The sequence below is a fragment of the Mandrillus leucophaeus genome, unplaced genomic scaffold (genome assembly GCF_000951045.1).
Source record: "Mandrillus leucophaeus isolate KB7577 unplaced genomic scaffold, Mleu.le_1.0 Scaffold268, whole genome shotgun sequence".
Lineage (NCBI taxonomy): Eukaryota > Metazoa > Chordata > Mammalia > Primates > Cercopithecidae > Mandrillus > Mandrillus leucophaeus.
Genome location: NW_012102787.1, coordinates 1,405,732 through 1,426,781, shown reverse-complemented (window position 1 = coordinate 1,426,781; position 21,050 = coordinate 1,405,732). Strand labels below are relative to the sequence as shown.

Here is a 21,050-nt window from a genome sequence, read left to right as displayed (position 1 = left end):
TTTTTTTTTTTTTTTGAGACTGCGTCTTGCTCCATTGCCCAGGCTGGAGCGCAGTGGCACAATCTCAGCTCACTGCAATCTCCGCCTCCAGGTTCAAGTCATTCTCCTGCCTCAGTCACCCAAGTAGCTGGGATTACAGGTGCCTGCCACCATACCCAGCTAATGTTTTTGTATTTTTAGTAGAGACGGGGTTTCACCATGTTAGCCAGCCTGGTCTCAAACTCCTGACCTCAGGTGATCCACCCACCTTGGCCTCCCAAAGTACTTGGGATTACAGACATGAGCCGTCGTGCCCAACCAGGCTCATTTTACTTTATATGGACATCTAATTCTTCCGCCACCCTTTACTGAATAGACCATTTTTTGCCATTAAATTACCTTTGCATATTTAACAAAAAAACAAAACAAAAATAACTGATCATGTGTGGGAAGGGGGGTGGGGTCTATCTGTGAATCCTCTATTTTGTTTTATTGGTCTAAATGTCTATCCTTAGACAATACCATATGGTTTTGTTTAATACAGGGTTGCAATGCAAATCAGGTAATATGAGTCTCCAACATGGCTCTTTGAATAATGTAGTTTTACAGTAACATTGTTTCTAGATTAGTGATTTCCTACAGTGGTTCCATGAAGTCAAAACTATTTTCATAACATCATGCTATTTGTCATTTTCACTATGATGACATTTACACTAATGGTACAAAAAAAGAAGGACTGACAGGCAAATTATGACTATCTGACAGACACTGCATTGAAAATCAATGATGTGAACCTGTCACTTCAAGAAAAACAATTGAGAGGCCAGGCGCGGTGGTTCACGCCTGTAATGCTAGCATTTTAGGAGGCTGAGGCAGGCCGATCATCTGAGGTAAGGAGATCCAGACTAGCCTGGTCAACATGGTGAAACCCTATCTCCACTAAAAATACAAAAAATTAGCTGAGTGTGGTGGCACGAGCCTGTAATCCCAGCTACTCAGGAGGCTGAAGCAGGCGAATCACTTGAAACCAGCAGGCGGAGGTCACAGTGAGCCAAGATAGCACCACTGCACTCCAGCCTGGGCAAGAGTGAAACTCCGTCTCAAAAAAACGACTGAGAATATGTGTTGCCATGATAAAAACTGAGCTTTTAAGCAAAACTTAGCATTCTGGAAAACTGGCCGGGAACGGTGGATCACGCCTATAATCCAAGCATTTACGGAGGCTGACGCAGGTGGATCACCTGAGGCCAGGAGTTCAAGACCAGCCTGATCAACATGGTGAAGCCCCGTCTTCACTAAAAATACAAAAACTACCCAGATGTGGTGGTGCGTGTCTGTAGTCCCAGCTACTCGGGAGGCTGAGGCAGGAGAATCGCTTGAACCTAAGAGGCAGAGGTGGGCAATGAGTTGAGATCATGCCATTGCATTCCAGCATGGGGGACAGAGCAAGACCCTGTCTCAAAAAAAAAAAAAAAAATCTGGAAAACAGAGTTTGACGACTTCCTGGTAACGATTTTTCTGATGAGATTTGTGATTTTTCACAAGCATGACTTTTTATTTATTTATATTGAAGAATGAAATGTGCCAACTCAGTGAACAAATTTTCCAAGTTACCAATGCACACGCTATAAACTAATGCAGGGTCAAAGTCCATCCAAGGTGCAAACTAGGCCAATGATTTTTCTTTTTTTTTTTTAGACAGAGTATTGCTCTGTCCCCCAGGCTGGAGTGCAATGCACAATCTCGAGTCACTGCAACCTCTGCCTCCTGGGTTCAAGCAATTCTCCTGCCTCCCGAGTAGCTGGGACTACAGGTGCCCGCCACCATGCCTCGCTAATTTTTTGTATTTTTAGTAGAGACGGGGTTTCACCATGTTAGCCAGGATGGTCTCAATCTCCTGACCTCGTGATTTGCCTGCCTCAGCCTCCCAAAGTGCTGGGGTTACAGGTGTGAGCCACCACACCTGGCCGTGGACAGTGAATTTTAACACGAGAAGTTCACTGATTATTTGCTCAGAGTCTCCATTGCTAATAACCCTTACAAAACTATTTGTCGTTTTTGGTGAGCCATCAAATAAAAATATTTGAAATCATATGAAATGGTTACTAAAATACTCCTCCCCTTTCCAACCTCCTAACTATAGGAGGCCAGTTTTTCTTCATAAACTTTATCCCAAACAACATACTATAAGAATCCATCTTCTCACAAGCCAGACATACAGAGACTTGCAGGAATGTAAAACAGTTCCACGTTTCTCAATTTTCATTTTAGAAACTGCTATTTTTTATTGAAAATAAATTATTCATATTAACATGAAATTCTTTGCTACTGTATTTTGAAGCAAATTTACGGGTTTTTAAGTATTTTTCAGATTTAGTTCTTAATATGTAAAAACTGACAGATGTAACATCTTTGAGGTTTCTGAGAACGTTTAAGAGTACAGAGGCAGAGATCAAAAAGTTTAAGACTGGCTGCTCTACTTTACTAGACTTACTAGAATAATCTGGATTAAAAACTCCATGTAACCCACATGTAACAATAATGTCTAAGAGGACTTAAGTGGATTAAAAAATAACTGTTACAATCTAACACAGGTGAACAAATAAAAAACTGTAGTAGATCCATGCAATGGAATACTACTCAGCAATAAAGAGGAATGAACGACTGATACATGAAACCACATGGATGCATCTCCAAATCACAATGCTGTGTGAAAGAAGATAAAGAAAAACGTATATATACTGCATAATTCCACCTATAGAAAATAAAACTGATCCACAGTAACAGAGAGCAGATCCACAGCTACCTGTTTGTGGGTGGGAGCAGGAAAGAAGAAAATACAAAAAGGGAATGAGGAAACTTTTTGGGGTAATGGATATGTTCATCATCTTGACTGTGATAATGGTTTCACAGGTGTATACATGTCAAAACTTACACATTTTAAATACATGCTGTTTATAATATGTAAATTATAGCCCGATAGATTTTAAATATGTGTATAGGTATATTTAAAACTGTTAAGAATAAATTTATTAAATAACATTGGGCATATATCAACACTGAATTTAGTCTTAGCCCTAAGAATCTTTATACCAAGAAACATAAATTTTGTTGTTTAAAATAAAACAAGGTGCAGTTCCTTACCTCATATACAATGGCATCAGACACCATTCCCTGGGAAGACTGTACCCAGAGCAGGACTAGTGCATCACAAAGTTCAAAAAAAGCAGCAAGATTGACCACAATTTCATGGGGCAGAGTGTGATAGCTCTCTGGATCTGAGAGTCAACATAAATGAGAACATTTCATCAGATTTAAAATAATCTCTAGACATTTTCCAAATAAGTTGTAATCTACAACTTAAATGTTATTCCCAGTACAAAGGTCAATTTTGAAAGAGCAAAAGCAAATTCTTTGCCTGCTACAGGTTGTGTGTCTCTTATCTGAAATGCTAAGAATCAGAAGTCTTTCAGATTTTGAATTTTTTTTTTTTTTGATTTTGGAATCTTTGCATATACATAATGAGGTATCTTGGGGATATACATAGTCCAAACTTTCTATTTTACAATATTTTTAATAATTTTATGCATGAAACAAAGTTTGGACTGTATTTAGACCATGGCTCATCATATGAGGTCAGGTATAAAATTTTCCATTTGTGGCATCATGTCAGTGCTCAAAAAGTTCCCAATTTTGGAGCATTTCAGATTTCAAAATTTTCATATTAGGGATGTTCAATCTGTATTATTAAACTTGGCAAATGAGGCATGTATACCTACAGATGTAAATAATGTCTCACTGAAAAATGCAGATTGTAAAGAAAAAAATGTACATTTTATACAAGTATTTAAGTATAAAATGAAAACTAAGTACTTATGTTTAGATGGATAGTTAACACCAATAGATATGAGAAAATATAAATGAAACTATTACTAACACTAGCTGATGTAAAGATCAACTTTTTCAATTTTTATACTTTAATAGTTTGAATTTTTTCCAACAAGCACAACTATCTTTTCAATTAACAAAAAATAAAGATGGGAGAAATGCTCCCTTCTATAATAAATGCTTATGAATATGCACTTTTTCAGCCGACAGACCTAGTTTTCAAGTGGCTCTGTTACTTGCTAAAGATGTGACCTTGAGCATCTCCATGTCTCCCTGTCGTCACTAATAACATGGGGACGTATATCACAGGTGGCTATAAAAAGTAAATGAGATCAAGGACACATAAAAAGCATTTAGCTAAGCACCTGGCACAAAGTAAGTGCTGAGTAAATGTTAGCCATTACTATTGAGTAAGGGGACATGTTTAAAATCAGGTCAGCAGATTAAAAGGAACCAGTAAACAGCAGCAGCTGCTGAATATGCCTCAACTTCAGCAACATTATGCAATAAGATACTTAATTAGAGAACACAAAAGGTTCTTACCTTGATGGAATTCAAAGGACATTCTCAAAACACTATCTCTTAGCTTTCTGCTACCAACAGAAACCAAATTTGCTTCAGTAAAAACCCGTTTTTCCCGATCAAGATATATGATTGTCCTAGAATGAGATTCAAAAAACATAACAAATAGTTATCGGTTAGTAACATTTTCAATCATATCCTCTATTTGCTGGCACACTTGGAACATCAGGGTCCTTCATCCTGCCATTCCTCTCCTGCATCTGCAAATCTTGGACTAAAGAGATGGGAGATGAAAGTGGCAACTACTAAGGTGAAAGGAAAGAAAATCGATGGATGGAGAAAGTTGGGTCTAGGCAGACTGCCAGGCCTTGGTCTGCCACGATCTGACAAACTGCACTGTGAACTCTTCAAAGTGGCCATGGTAGAAATGGAGGAGTTGGGGGAGTAGCGGAGTAGGGGCTGGTAGCTTGCAAGGCAACCTCTGAGGTACACACTATACTTGTGGATTCACTTTGAAAATTACGTAAATTCATATGTGAGTGTGTACATAAGTATGGAGGTGTTATTATGTCTCCAACATTTGAGGACAGGAAATGATGTGGACAGAGAGATGGCTGAGGAAGAGACAAGTAAAAACAAGTAGGTGAAAATGGGAGGAGCTGCTAGGAATTAAACAAAAACCAGGCTGGGCACAGTGGCTCACACCTATAATCCCAGCACTTTGGGAGAATGAGGCAGGTGGATCACTTGAGCTCAGAAGATCAGTCTGGGCAACATGGCAAAACCTTATCTCTACAAAAAAGTACAAAAATTAGCCAGGTGTGGTGGTGATGTGTACCTGTAGTCCCAGCTACTTGGGAGGCTGAGGTGGGAGGATGGCTTAAGCCCAGGAGGCAGAAGTTGCAGTGATCCAAGATTACGCCACTGCACTCCAGCCTCAGTGACAGAGCTAGACCCTATCTCAAAAGCAAAACAAAAACAGAAAACAGTAGAAATATGATTATCATACGATAAAGGCAATCATGTCCAACACCCCACAACTTCCCAGGTTCACAAAATTCAACACACATAAGCTATTTGACAGATTCTTAGGAAAGGTATAATCTGAGAAGCCAGTGAGGCAAACAGTGCCCAGAGCAGCAGGTTTCACTTACTTGTTTGCAGCTGATTCTAAAAGGGCAAAGAGCTGGTCAGGCTGGTCCGTTTGTGGGTCAAAGTCCATCAAATTTCTAATCATGTCCAGAGCCTGCATATTCCATCGGGGGTCCAGAGGGATCACAAATTCATCTAGTTTAAAAACAGAACAAAACAAAAATCAGAAATATTGGAGGTAAATTCCTTGCCTGGGAAGTTTCAGTTGAATATTTTTATTGCTTTACTTTGAGCACATTGAATCCTGATGGGGAAGAGGTTGAACCAGTAAACACCATGAGTTTCATCCCATAATACTAGAACAGCAGGGTTTAATAGCTTTTACACTCTTTCTTTTCCAAATGCAAAGTATCTGTATGTACTGAAAGTTCATCCCAATGCAGGATATAAAGGTAATCCCTACTAGAACACAACATTCCAACCAATGAATTCACTTCCTGATATCACACTAATCCACGGGCTAAATTACACAGTGGTCACCATTAGCTTAAAAAAAAAATTACGTACATGGCAGAAAATGAATGAATACACCTATCTGTTTTCATTAAGAAAACAAGGCAATTTTTTTAAACTTAAAAACAATTTCTCTATAATCAGAGTGTGCCTGCTGCTGCCCCACAATCCTCTGGCTCACATCTGACACAACTTCTGTGAAGCAGCAGGAGGAGACTGACACTCTCCAGAAGTTGTGAAAACCCAAGGAAGGGAGGCAAGACACAAAAAGGGTAATATTAAGTTGAAGGTGGCTGTCAGGACGGTTCAGTGGAGCACTTTAAGTTTTAAAAGCATCCACCATATAGTAGACTACCTAGACTACCCAGAACATACTGTGAACAGCAGGTACATTAAGGAGGGAACCCATATTCCAACACTCAGTAAGATAAAAAGGTTACAAAACAGAAAAGGACAGTTAGAGTTAATGTGTTCCAACAGACAAGTGATGCCTGCTGAAAATGAAAGCTGCTACTGTAGAACTGTGTTTGTAAAAGTTACAATCCTCTCATAGTGGAAAGCCATGACTTAGTTCAGCCACAACTTGACTAGCAAAATATTTTTCTCTATTGTTTGATTTCTTCCCATTCACTCCATGATCTTTAGTGCACATAAAGGAATTATTTAACACAAAAGCATCATGTATATTTTTTTCTAAACCAAATGGCCAGTGGTATATTTTGATCATCAAATGAAGATGGAGGTAGAAAATTTTAAATCTGGTGTTGTGAAAATGCCCATTTTCCTAATTAATGCTTGTGTCAATCAAGTTAATATTACACTGTTCTAGGAAATGTTTATTCTCTCACTCCTTATTTTAAAAAAATAAATCTTGAATACTTCCTTTGATCAGATATCTTAGATGTCTATTTCTGTCATCACTATGGTTTTATAACTTTGTCATCAAAGCTTTCTCAGAGACACAGTCTGGCTCTGTTGCCCAGGCTAGAATGCAGTCAGTGGCACTATCACAGCTCACTGCAGCCTCAAACTCCTGGACTTAAGCAATCCTCCTATCTCAACTTCCCAAGTAGCTGGACCACAGGTACAAGCCACCGCATCTATCATTAAAGTTTTATATTTTCTTAAATTAAACGACCCTGTTTAACTTCCCTTTAAGTCAAATATCTCATGGTTTGAAACTCTTCCTACTAACAATACTGGTAGACAACACAAAGTTAAGGGTGGAAGGGACCTCAGAGAAATAAGAGCTTAATTCCCCTAGTTTCTAAACACAGGCAGAAACAGTAAATGATGAGCCAAAAATCTACCAAGCCAGTTTGTGGCAGAGTTGGTACCATGGCCCAGTGTTCCAACTCCTAGATTCTTTTCACTCCATGGCGTATCATCAGCCTCCTTCAGAAACTGGAAGATAAATGGATAGTTTCAGGCCAGGCATGGTGGCTCAAGCCTCTAGTCCCAGCACTTTGGGAGGCCAAAGCAAGACGATCATTGGAGGCCAGGGCAACTTAGTGAGACCCTGTCCCATTGTGGGGGGGGCGGAAAAAAATGTAGTTTCAAAAAAAAAAAAAAAAAAAAGAGGGAAAATTTGCTTCTGCATACCATGAGTCTTCTAAAAACTACTGTTATGTTGAGACCTCTTTTCCCCATAAACTCAAAAGACAAGTTTCCAAAACAGTGCTGAGAGCTAGAAATCAAAAGCGCATACCTGTCGTATTTGGTTGTAATATTTTGAAAACATTACTGACTGCACCTGAGAGGGAATGTGAGTAAAAATTCCTGAGAGATGCAGCACTGGCTTCCAAATGAATCTGTATGGACTCTGTGGAGGAAGGAGAAACCAGTGTTACACTCTAAGGCAGTGCTATCCAACTGAACATTCTGCAGTGATGAAAATGTTCTACAGCTGCATAGAATAACCACTAGTTATATATGAGGACTTGAAATGTGGCCAGTGCAACTAAAGGACTGGATTTTTGATTTTTTTAAATCTACATTTACATTTTAGTCGCTCTCTGTGGCTGGCTAGTGGCTATGATATAGGACAACAGAGACAAAAATATTTATAAAAATTCTCTACACATATTTAGACAGATGACCACATGTGTTAACAAAATATTATAAATATCCATTGGTTTATCGACAAATTCTCATGAAGTAGAAAGGCTCATGTAAACTCAATTACTTAATATCCACCAACAAATTCCATGTTCCGTACTTTACAATTCAAGCAATGTTGTTATTGTTGCTTTGTCCTCTCTTAAAATGAAAGAACTACAAAGAAAGTACAGGTAGCTCTCCATATCTGAGGGTTCCACATCTGTGGAATTCAACCAACTACAGATCAAAAATATTCAAAAATTAAAAAAAAAAAAACAAAAAAAAATACAACAAAAATAATATAAATTTTGAAACAACATACTACAACTATTTACATAGCATTTACATTGTATTAGGTATTATAAGTAATCCAGAGATGACTTAATGCATACAGGGGGATGTGTGTAGGGTATATGAAAATACTATCCCATTTCCTATAGGGGGCCTTAGCGTCCACGTATGTTGGTGTCCCTGGGTGGGTGGGGGAGGGAGAGTCCTTGTATCAATCCCCCACAGATACCAAGGGACAACTCCAAGTGGGACAACATGGAGCACTGGAACTAAAATAAGATTAGAATCTTATATACTTTTAGAAGAAATGCATTTATCAAAACTAATACCTTTCCCAGATAGAATGGTTCTGCAGCAGCAGTACAGCACAAAAAGCAGATGTTCAAAACTAAAAAGTAAAATAATACAGTATGCTTTCCTTTTGAATTTGTTAGGAAGGTGAATATGTCCTGAAATGCTAAGGATAACATGGAAACAAAAGTTTATCTTGTGACACATCTATAGGCAGACTTGCTCCTCAACAGTAATGCTAGGCCACAAATTTCTTCCTAGGAGATCTCCCAACTGTAATTTTAACAGTGTAGTCACAGATTAACACAGCTGCTGAGGCACTTAAATAGCATCAATGTATATAAATCACATCACTGGACAAATTAAGCTGTTCTACTCACCAAGCCCCTGCGGTATATTCTTGGCTAAATGATAAAGCCATTTAACTCTGAGCATCCAATCCTGGTTGGTTGCTCTTTCTATGAGCAATTTAACAGCCATGGCCAAAACATCTGGTTCATCGATCCAGTAAGTATTCACTTCGACTGCATTGAATTTCAGGTTCTCAGGGCTGGAGGACTGCATAATTTTCTCTAAGTCTTGCAAGGTAAGAGGCTGACTCCTGAAATTCATTTAAATGAACAAACTCAGTACTAGAATAACCTTTTATTTCACATTCCAAATAACTGAGAAAACCCCTTTCACAAATATTGGATCAAAGGTAAGAGAGAAAAGGTGAGTCTCCCACAGAGGAAGAAAGGTAAAACACACCTAATAAATAATAAATAGTGAGCGATATCACAATGAACAATAAAACTATGACAGCTGCATAATAAATGGTCACAGAATGCTCCAGTTAAATATATTGTGTCCTGACCATTTCCAGCAAAAACAAAAACCAGCCAAGAAACCAGAGACACAAGCTGAAGGCTCCACTGACCTTGTCCAGCTGCTGGTTTTCATGCTCATCCTGTTGAGACAATATGCTAAGATCTGTCCATCACTTCGGACTGTGGACAGGTGAGAATCTTCAGTAGCAAAGAGAGCTGAGGGCACAGAATCTGGCCACAGTCCCATGCCAAGAATGGAGTCTCCCCAGGTTTCATGTGCTCGCAGAGAAGAAACATGTTTCTCCAGTAAAGCCTGTACAAGCTGGTAGGAGACAAAAACACAATACAGTGGTACCAACATAAAAGTGATATTCGCCAAAAAACAGCTAAGTAATAATACTCCATGTGACTACCTCACAACAACCTGTAATACACTCTTCAATGAAAAACACAAGTTAAATTCTACTTTTCCTGATGACATGTAAGTTTCAAAAAAAAAAGGAATATTTATAGTCAAGCTATTTTCCAGAGAAGTACCTGGATACCAGATCTCTATTAAAGCAAACTGCGGTGGTCAACTCTCTCAGGTCACTGGGTTGCCACCTTTAAAATTTCCTTGTACTGAATAATGTACGGTATTACAACTTAGAAACATTCTGCAATACTTCATAGTACCTTCCGGTTTGCTGGTGAATGCTGGGAACAGACATATACTTCCCAGCATGCTTCAGAAAAGGCTCTGTCTAAACTCAGCCCTCGCTGCAGGTACTGAACAATTAGTATGGCTGTCCGGATTAGAGTTGATACAGAAGATGTTGGAGAACCTATTAAAAAAAAATGCCATCTATAAACAATAGTCTTTAAAATCTCCAATGAAAATGGATAAATTCTGTCCTTCTATCAAACCTCCTTCCACTCAGCCCCACCCAAATACTTACTTTACAAAACCTTCTAATCTAAGTAGACTCTAGAGCCCCCCAGGGCACAATGGACCTGTAGGAACCTTTGTATTCCTATCTCCCCTGTTTCTCTCTGGCTGTCTGCAGTTTATTATGGAGGACTCATTTATAGATGTGATAAAGCCTGGTCACATATATCCTTAATCTAATGCTGACACACAATGAAGGTGGCAAGTTGAGTGTAACCTCATAAAAGACCATGGGATTTGAAATCCAACAGACCTATTTGCAAATTCCAGCAGTTATTATTAACTGATAAATTACCCAAACTCTGAGTCTTTTCTCAAAAATGAAAACATATGCCTTGCAGAACTAATGTAAAGATTAAATAAACAATCTGCATGGTACCTAACACAGAGTAGTTAACCAACAAGCAATACTCCATTTATTATCTCGCTCCTTTTTGTGTAATTGAATATTTAGAAAAAGTAACACCTGTCTGCTTTAAATAACTCAGTTTCCTCTTTATTCCAACTTCAAGAGGCTGTTGATGACCCTGGAGAAATGATGGGCAAACTTCATAAACCTCAGTGCGTAAAGCAGAATTACTCAAGGGTTAGCCTCTGCTTACTCGCATCAGAATGACATAGGAAGCGTCTTTCAGATACTGATTTCTGTGCCTCGCCCTGCCCTGCTAAACCCAACCTCTTGGGGTGTCTAGAAATCCACATTTTTAACAAGTTTTCCTGATAATTTCTATATACATTAAATGTAAGAAATCTTTGACTAGCAGTCCAATGGAATAACATAAATTTCTTGAAGACTAAAACTCTGCAAAGGCCCAAAAGTCAAGCACCTCACCTACAACAGTGCTCCGGGTCTGTGTGTGTAGAGCCAAGAGGATGTCACATACACTGTTCCCCACCAATCCAAGGCTGTGCAGCAGAACTTTCAAATCCAGGTTGTCTGGGGTGCTCACATCCCCTTCCCCTGAAATGTAGATTTCGAGTCCACGATTCCTCATAGCTCGGGATATATCTCCATGAACAGGATCCATCGAGAGGAAAAGTCTAGAAAAATAGCAATTCAAAGAAAAAAACTATTTTAAATCCCAGTGCAACCAAAGGTGTAACTCAGCATAAGTCAGTGAGGGCAAATCCTACGTGGCTCATTGTCAAAGAATTCACATTAAGGATCTTTTATTTCCAGTATGCATCAATATAGCAAAAGATTTTCTCTAAAACTACTTTCCTAAGGAACTGTGTATGATATCTATCCAGTGTACCTTTAGTATTGAGAACTCTAAAAATTTAACCTTCAGATATTCCCCAAAGTAGGCTGTACTAATTCATTATTTTAACTCAACCTACAGACGGCAGAACAGGAAGCAAGTGTAGTCTCCTGAAACAACTGGCTTCATATATTGAATGCCCATCAACATCTTCATCTAGTTATCTGACACTTCTCATTTATGTCTGAAAGTAAACAGCTGATTCCCTGTAGACCCTCCCCAAATTAAACCTGTTCTTTTATCAATGAATGGCAACCCTTTCTCAATGAATGTCAACCCCATTTACCCAGTTACTCAAGCCAAAAACATAGGTGTCATCCTTGATTCTTCTTTTCTCAACCCACATGTCCGTCAGCGAATCAACTCATCGGACCACCCTCATCTAAGCCACTGTGATGTGTTGCCTAAATTACTGCAAAAGGATTGTGACTGGTATCTCTGCTTCCCACCTTTGTCACCAATGCAAGGCAAGGACCTTGCTCCTCTTGTTTATGCTATGTTCCCACAGCCCAGCAGTGCCTGGCAAATAGTAAAGCCTCAGTAAGCATTTGTTAAGTGAATTAATAAATGGGTGAACTTCCCCATGATTCAGTTTATAAATAAAATACAGAAGCAAGTCCTACTGAACATCTACCTCTGCTACTGAGGCTATTAGATTCTGAGGCAGAAATATAAGAGATATAAATACCTGAAATTGGGATTTGGTGTTATCGTGGGAGTGGATCCATCTATCATTCCTCTCTCACTAATAGTGAGGACACCTCCAGGTTCAAGCAAAGCATTCAAACGATCCAACACTGATGGGCTGCAGAGACAGAATTCAGATGGTGGATAGGTTAACATGCTGCATTGACTCTTCTTTCCTTCCATGCACGGGGCTCCAAATGCTTTTGACTGACATTTCCTTTTTGCACAATCACTCACCCAGATACAATAGTGATCTCTCCAAAGTAGATTCCCCATTGATTTCCCTTCTCACTTCCCTAGGCACATACCCCAGGGCCTTATACACAGTAAAACATAAGATATTTTTGAATAAATGAAATTAAAGATAATGATAAGTTCCTTGCACTACAACCTTTTCACTTTTTCCTTTCCTGCCCCCCTTCCCTCCACATTATCAAATCCATTTAAGGTGGCTGGATTTCAATTTGTAACATTCAGATAAATGCTCCATGAAGAAATAGCCATCATCTAACTTGTAGTAGCTTCTATGTTAACTGTATATGTACAATAGTTTCACACTTGTCCTTTGCCTTACTGTAAGATCAAGAATGATACGTGGTTGAATCGCTGTGTCACTGATGGCCATTTAATAAACGTCTGCCCTATGTCAGACCCTGCATTAGAAAACACTGCACTGAAGAAACCCTAACAAAAGACTTCTGATATTAAAAGGCCTAACTCAAAGGACATTGCCAGAAGTAATCCAATTTTGTTAGCCTTTGGTTCAGCTCAAAATTATCATACAGAGCTGAAATCTTACAGCTATCTGATGACAAACTACAACTGTTCACCATAGGGAGAAGTCTACAAACTACGGCTGAGGGTGCCTACATAAGTAAGAAAAATAGTAGCTTCAAAATACCAGCACTTCTATCTGGGTTTCTACTTTGACAAGCATATCCCAAATTTCAAGCTGGACCACTGATGATTAGGCATAAGGTTCTTACTTGCAGAAGTTAACATTGTCCATCAGAAGCCAGTCTCCAGACTTTAGGGCCTGAACCAACATGCTGTCAACCCATTCAAATGTGCCATGGCTACGGCCACTGGCTAACTGTGTAAGCTTCACACCAAAGCTTCGGAACTCTTCAACAAGTTTGGCAAACTCTGAAATATCACAGGGAAGAATCACCATCCACAGCACTTAACTTCAAACCAAGAATTAAGTTTATGAAAAGGAAGCTTGATACTTCTAGCCGAGGTTTTTAAGATTTCATAATAGAATAAATAGAAGAATGTTTTGCTTCTGTTTATACACAGATAAGAAAGTTAAGTTTAAGACAGAAAATACTTCTTAATGGTTCTCTGTATTAATAGCCAATCAGGGTTGACTATAGGGTGATAGAGGTGGCAAATGATTTTTCTGTATTATGGTTTCTCAAATGGCAAAAGGAGGATGTTTCCCACCTATCAGTGCATTTATACTAAATGAAAGTGCTATAACTTCACACAGTGCAAACTGCGCTTCCTTTATAATGAGCATATCATATGATTATAGTAATAACTGGTAATTACTAGACAAATGCTTTATAGTTTATATAGCCCTTCCCTGGAAAATTGTCAAATGATCTTTTTGGTTAGAAACTGTTTTATGACTATTTTTCATATCACAAGGTAATACACATTGGATTTCTACTTCGAAAGATGAGGGAGTAACAAGGTTTAGACTTAATATACCATAGCCCAACCACTTGCTAACTGTAAAACTGTAGGCAAGTAATTTCTACTTGCCTACACTCACATGAACACTCACATCCTCATCTATTAGATGTAGATAATCCTTCCTATAATGCAGTGTTGTCACAGTGATTAAAAGTACATATATTCAGTATAGTGTTTACAACAGAAATTCTTAACTCAATAATGAGTTTTACAATACCCATTTAAAAATACATGACACATGACTCCATCAGATATCTTTTATGATTAGAGTGAATGAGTAAAGGATTTCAAGTTCAAATGGCAGGCTTAAAGTGAGAAATGACGGATCAACAATGAAGGAAGTAAATGAGTGGCCCACCGCCACAGATAAACGTTTGCTGGCCTAGAAGTGGGATGTCTGATTTCTTCAGCCATAAGGAATCAACACTTTGTAATCAGTTACAAGCAGGCTTTGGAAATAAAGAAAGACAAGCATAGTGACAGACACAACCTATGGGCCTTTAGGTTGAATCCTCCCTAAGAGCATGCTCACCACCACTCTGAAAGTGGCACCACAAAATCAGAGAAGTCTCCATGTTAATTGAATGGCATACAGAATGATGTATTTCCTCCATCTCCACACAAATGAATAAACACATCCTATGAATTCAGACTCCTATTCTTCAGTTTAAAATGCTCTATTTCCTGAGAAATTATGAGTAAAAAAATAGCCAATGACAATAAAAGTTTTACATGCTGTTTTATCATTATAGGTGATTACACACAAAATAAACCACAAAGCATGGTAACCAATTTTTTTTCCAATTTGATTTTTCATGATCAACTATTCTGAATACTTTACCTCAGCTTCATTTTACTTTCTGGGCCAAACTTTCCCACAAGTTCTGATCGTTAATAAGTATTAAATTAATACAAAACGTTTGTAAATCTGTTACGTGTAAATGGACACAATATAAGCAATGATAAGTGCCTGATACAGAGATCCAAATATACATACCTGCCTTCGAGTATGAGTTGATTTTATTGTTGAGTCGCTGCATAAGCAATAACACTGCTTCCAGTTTGTTGACAATCTCCATCGTGATAGCTTTACCACCTTCTCCAAGACACTTAGGCTTGTATGTCAGAAGGAAATGACTCCAGGCTCGCAGCACTACTTCTGCATCATCAGCACTGATAAGGAGGCTATCCCTTAACAGTGCCCTTACAATAGCCTCCACCTTCTCTAGCAGCTGCCTCCAAGGTCGTATAAGATCAACCTGTAATTTCCAGAGGACACAAACTCATCATAGGGTCAGAGAATGCCCTATGGTCAGAGTTGGTCATCACCAACTCAGAACACCCTCAGTCAGATCACGGGATTTACTACGCTTTGCCAAAAAATATGAAGGCAGACTGGTTACCTGCTCAAATCCACCCAGCAGCTCAGTAGTATCCATTGCACTGTTCATAGCCATGATCTTTAATGTGTGGCCAGTAAGGTGTGCCAGAAGCTGGACCAGGCTGGTCTTGCCCACAGAGGCTGGTCCGACCAGGATGACCATCCAGCTCATTTGCACACACTTCATGATTGACTCCAGGGGCTGGAATGACTGGTGCAGGAGCAACAGGGGATGGCGGGACGGGTGAGGAACACAGCTCCCACGGGAAAGGACCGAGTAGCCCAACTGAAAAGACATGCCAGTGAGATTTCATAAGCGTGCCTGGTAGTGGGAGCAGAAGAAACCATTAAAAAAAAGTCAAAGGATAAAGGATTATTCTAGTCTCCTTACCTGAACATCATAGGGAGTGATACGAAATAGTCTGGTTCCCATGTATGGCTTGGAATTTGAACCAAACACATCCTTGAATACAGCAATGACCTAAAGGAAGAATACAATGCAATAAAAACACAAATCACTCCACCTAATTCTTAGGCAAACTTGCTAGAAAACAAGCACAGTGATAAGAATCACCATTCTAAAAACACTGGCCACAATTCCCTTATCCTTTTGAATTCTCTCTTATAAAAAGGATCGAATGCATTTATTTAATTCTTTGGAATGAAAGTAAATTTGAGATTGAGAACATAGCAGTCATATTCCAAACTATCTGAGATTCCAGTGAGAATGCACCATAAATTAAACTGAAGCCATGGACGCTGTAATATCGAAATCTAGAGACAAAAAAGACCTGTTTGCTTTCATCATTGAAGATACTACCTAAAAAGAAGACAGAACGGTAATACAAAGATTATAAAGAAAAACGACCACTCAATAACCATCTCCTATGTACCAAATACTGTATTAAGTACTTTGGTAGATTATTTCTGATCTTTATACCCATGCAAAATAGTTATCATGTCCATTTTATATAGATAACAGCACTCACAAGAGTTATAGAATTTGCCCATGGTTAGTGACCAATTTTAAATCTAAGCTAGTCAGCCTCCAAAAACATGTTATACCTCCAAACATTTATGTAGATACGAAAACCAAATTTATTCCTCTAACCAATTATTTACATTGTTATCCTTTCGTTAGCAGTAATGCTATTAGAAAATGTTCCGTTAACTCTCTTTGATTTTGGATCTCTAAAAAATCTAAGAGTAATGGTGGAGGGGGATAGAGGTATATAAAAAACATTAATTTAGCCCATAAAAGTAGGGAAAATTAGAGCCAGAAAAAAAAAAAAAGCATACAAAATAGTATTTCTAAAAGCATCAATACTCATATAATTGAATACTGCAATGAAGTTAGAAAATAAAACTAATATAGATAAAATAATAATCAGTGTCAAACAATGGACTGTGAGACTAAAAGCAGCATAGGAAAGTGTTCCTGTCACCTACCTATGAGTCCAGGTGATATATGACCTCATGTTCCACACTAAAGCATATAACCTCCAACCCCTGATGTTCTACAAGAGGATTAAAATTACAAATATTGCTACTGGGGAGGCTGAGGTAGGAGAATCACTTGAATCGAGGTTACAGTGAGCCAAGATCATGCCATTGTACTCTAGCCTGGGTGACAGACCAAGACTCTGTCTCAAAAAAAATTCCCAATCTAGCTTTTCAGTTTAGCTTTATAAAATCAAAATTCAATTCAACTGGACTCTTCTAGCTTTTACAGACTTTATCCTTCTATGATATTATTTTTCTTGACCTTGTCTCCCCCGCTAGAAAACACCTATAAGGTCCATTACAATAACCGTGAATCGGAAGAGTGATGGAAAACTTCCACATACCACAGTGACCCAGCACCTGACGAATCATTCATTCAACAACTGGCACATGTTTTGGTCATAATATACTATAATAAGTGGATGAAGGCCGGGCACGGTGGCTCAAGCCTGTAATCCCAGCACTTTGGGAGGCCGAGACGGGAGGATCACGAGGTCAGGAGATCGAGACCATCCTGGCTAACACGATGAAACCCCATCTCTACTAAAAAAAAAAAAAAACTAGCCGGGCGAGGTGGCGGGCGCCTGTAGTCCCAGCTACTCGGGAGGCTGAGGCAGGAGAATGGCGTAAACCCGGGAGGCGGAGCTTGCAGTGAGCCGAGATCTGGCCACTGCACTCCAGCCTGGGCGACAGAGCGAGACTCTGCCTCAAAAAAAAAAAAAAAAAAATAAGTGGATGAAGAAATTAAAATACTAGCTGATTATGTGAATTATATATCAATAAAGCTATTAAAAACTACTAAGACTTTCTCCTAATCGAATGATTGAAAGTCACCTACATATGATAAATGAGTTATGTGTAATTAGTTTCTGAATACCACACTAAAGAAGATCTGGGTGGCCGGGAACAGTGGCTCACTCCACTTGTAATCACAGCACTTTGGGAGACTGAGGCAGCAAGATTGCTTGAGCCCAGGAGTATGAGACCAGCCTGGATAACACGGCAAGACCACATCTCTATTAAAAGTAAAAACAAATTAGCCAGGCCATGGTGGTATATGCCTATAGTCCCAGCTTATCAGTGGGCTGGGGTGGGAGGATCCCTTGAGCCTAGGAGGTCTAGGCTCCATTGAGCCGGCATTGTGCCACTGCATTCCAGCCTAGACAACAAAGTGAGACCCTGCCTCAAAAAAATAAGAACAAACAGAATGGGTAGCAGAATGAAAGGGCTGTGAAAGTCATGTGTGCTGTGGGCCAGCCACATCTTCACATTTCAACAAGGAGGTTACTGCTTCTAGTGCAGGCATCTATGTATCTATTCCTTTATTTTCAAACAGTGAAGTTTACTAGAAGGAAACAGCAGACAAACTGGAGAGGGCCTAAACTGGAAAGCTAGCTCTGCTACCTGTGACACTCCATAACTTTCAGCCTTGGATCTTCACCTGTAAGATGCCACGACAGCACCTCCTGCCTACAGCTATTGTGCGCATTCAGCGAGACAGAATTTTAAATACCATAAACTAAAATGCACACATTATTACAATTCCTTACAGTGGGAATTCTAGTTTTACAAACAGGTATTTTTATTCTGAATATTCTGCCTTCACATGATTACACTTTCTAGATAAAATGCTTTGTAATTTGACATTTATTTAAAAACAAAACAAAACAGAAAACCTTCCTCTTCTACTGAGTATCGCCTGTCTGCCTCCTCCTGCTTCTCACCTTGGTGCTTGTAAAGATGATGAAGACTTAGTTCTTTATTACTGGAGGGCAATATTGCTTTAAGGTTTGTGATCATGGGGATTTGGATAGATAAGCAAATTATGTCCTCTAAAGCAAGCTACTCTATATAGTGAGACTCCAAGGTAGGAGAACATTTAGTCTGTTCTTTTAACTTTTAAATTTTGAAGCAGCTTTAACAGGCTTGCTAGCTGGGCGTAGCGGCTCACGCCTGTAATCCCAGCACTTTGGGAGGCTGAGGCGGGTGGATCACCTGAGTTCAGGAGTAGAGACCTGCCTGACCAACATGATGAAACCCCGTTTCTACTAAATATAAAAAAATTAGCTGGACCTGGTGGCTCATGCCTGTAATCCCAGCTACTTGGGAGGCTAAGGCAGGAGGATCACTTGAACCTGGGAGGCAAAGTTGCAGCAAGCCAAGATTGCACCATTGCACTCCAGGCTGGGCAACAAGAGTGAAACTCAGTCTCAAAAAAAAAAAAGGCTTGCTATTAGTGTGAGTATGTCCTTTCTCACCCACAGGAAATCAACTTTCAGATGGAAAGAAATACAAATACCAAGTGTGAAACTCACCTTTTTTTTGTCTTCTTCGGTTCTCATTCTTTCACCATAGACCAAAAACACATGCTGACCAGGATCATAACACCCAGGGGACTGGTCAACCAGCATCAACTGACACCAGCGGAAAAGATCCCGGAGGTTGAATTCCCAGGGTCCTCCTTTTTGCCCCCACTTCTTCTCAACAGTCACTTCATGATCAATCTAGAAAGAAAACATCCTGATTGGGAAACATGCCCTGCTTGCTACTAGGCACTGCATTAAGCACTAGGAATGTACTAAAAAAGCATACATAATCTGAAACAAAAATTAACAGGCTTGATTCAGATGCCTCTTTCTCAAGACTTCCAAATGCCTGGCATATCCTCTAAGCATTAACACTGGTAGTCACAATACAGAAATGAATTACTGGATGCCTCCACTATGTAGTGTGCCTTCCACTAGAAACCTGTAGAATTCAAAGTAATTTTAGTTAGAGATCCTGATAATTTGGTAGAACCCTATGTTGAAAAAATGCTTGTTCAAATACAGTCAGAAAAAAAAGAAACCAATACAGGTAGGTACTTACTTGGTTATTGAAAGCAACCATTTTCTTAACAATATTTTTCTCAATGGCTGGAAACAAAGTACTGGCAATGAACTCCATGTCAATTACTGTAAGAGGATCAACGAAGACCTAGAAATCCAAAAATAACCTGAAGAAATGCCTCTGTTTCTCTTTAACACTAGAAATAACTCCATGTCTTATTATGTAAAATCTTTAACACCGAGTAACAATACATGAGAAAGATAATTTTCAGTTATAGAAATTTCTTTTTTGTGTTTTGAGAATAAAGAATCACAAAATCTTCTAAATACAGCACAGTAGAGGTTTTGCTTTTAAGGTCTATTCTAGTGAATTAAAGAAAAAAAGAGGCCCAGTGTGGTGGCTCACACCTGTAGTCCCAGCACTTTGGGAGGCCAAGACAGGCGGATCATGAGGTCAAGAGATCGAGCCCATTCCAACTAGAACAATGAAATCCTGTCTTCACTAAAAATACAAAAATTAGCTGGGCACAGTGGCATGCGCCTGTGGTCTCGGCTACTCAGGAGGCTGAGGCAGGAGAATAGCTTGTTCCTGGGAGGAGGAGACTGCAGCGAGCAGAGATCACGCCACTGCACTCCAGCCTGGGAGACAGAGCAAGACTCCATCTCAAAAAAAAAAAAAAAGGTAGATGTTATTAAAAATTTCCTATGTATAATGTAAAATGCTTTTAAATCTGGGTGGTACATATGAGTATTCACTATAAAAGTCATCAAACTTTTCCATATGTTTGAAAGTTTTCTCAATAAAACATTCTTCTTTTTTTGAGATGCAGTCTCGTTCTGTTGCCAAGGCTGGAGTACAATGGCACGATCTCAGCTCACTGCAACCTCCATCTCCCAGGTTCAAGCGATTCTGCTGCCTCAGCCTCCCGTGTAGCTAGGATTACAGGCACCTGCCACCACACCCCGCTAATTTTTGTATTTTTAATGGAGACGGGGTTTTGCTATATTGACCAGGCTGGTCTCGAACTCTTGACCTCAGGTGATCCACCTGCCTTGGCCTCCCAAAGTGCTGGGATTACAGGCATAAGCCACCATGCCCAGCCAATAAAACATTCCTAAAAGACACTCAGCCAATTCTTAATCATAAGGGACAGTGACACTAAAGAAATCTAGAGGCATTTCCAAACCTCTGGATTGGCCAAACTCTGAAAAACTTATGTTAAAACAAGTAAGCATACACATACACAGGTAACCCTCTGCAAGTAAGAATAAAGG

General features: G+C 39.3%; 1 protein-coding gene across 1 annotated transcript in view; it reads right to left on the bottom strand.

Annotated features, from left to right (window-relative positions):
* The window catches only part of MDN1 (MDN1, midasin homolog (yeast)), a 199,369-nt gene that overhangs the window by 61,095 nt on the left and 117,224 nt on the right, over positions 1-21,050 (bottom strand). Inside the window, exons 39-53 of the mRNA XM_011984463.1 lie at positions 19,816-19,923; positions 19,263-19,451; positions 15,836-15,925; positions 15,467-15,730; positions 15,061-15,322; positions 13,349-13,508; positions 12,364-12,480; positions 11,246-11,454; positions 10,161-10,309; positions 9,596-9,807; positions 9,057-9,277; positions 7,703-7,816; positions 5,544-5,676; positions 4,411-4,526; positions 3,124-3,257 (exon numbers count right to left, since the gene is read on the bottom strand). Of these exons, the coding sequence (XP_011839853.1) occupies positions 3,124-3,257; positions 4,411-4,526; positions 5,544-5,676; positions 7,703-7,816; positions 9,057-9,277; positions 9,596-9,807; positions 10,161-10,309; positions 11,246-11,454; positions 12,364-12,480; positions 13,349-13,508; positions 15,061-15,322; positions 15,467-15,730; positions 15,836-15,925; positions 19,263-19,451; positions 19,816-19,923 (2,478 nt within the window). The remainder of the gene's footprint in view (positions 1-3,123; positions 3,258-4,410; positions 4,527-5,543; positions 5,677-7,702; positions 7,817-9,056; positions 9,278-9,595; positions 9,808-10,160; positions 10,310-11,245; positions 11,455-12,363; positions 12,481-13,348; positions 13,509-15,060; positions 15,323-15,466; positions 15,731-15,835; positions 15,926-19,262; positions 19,452-19,815; positions 19,924-21,050) is intronic.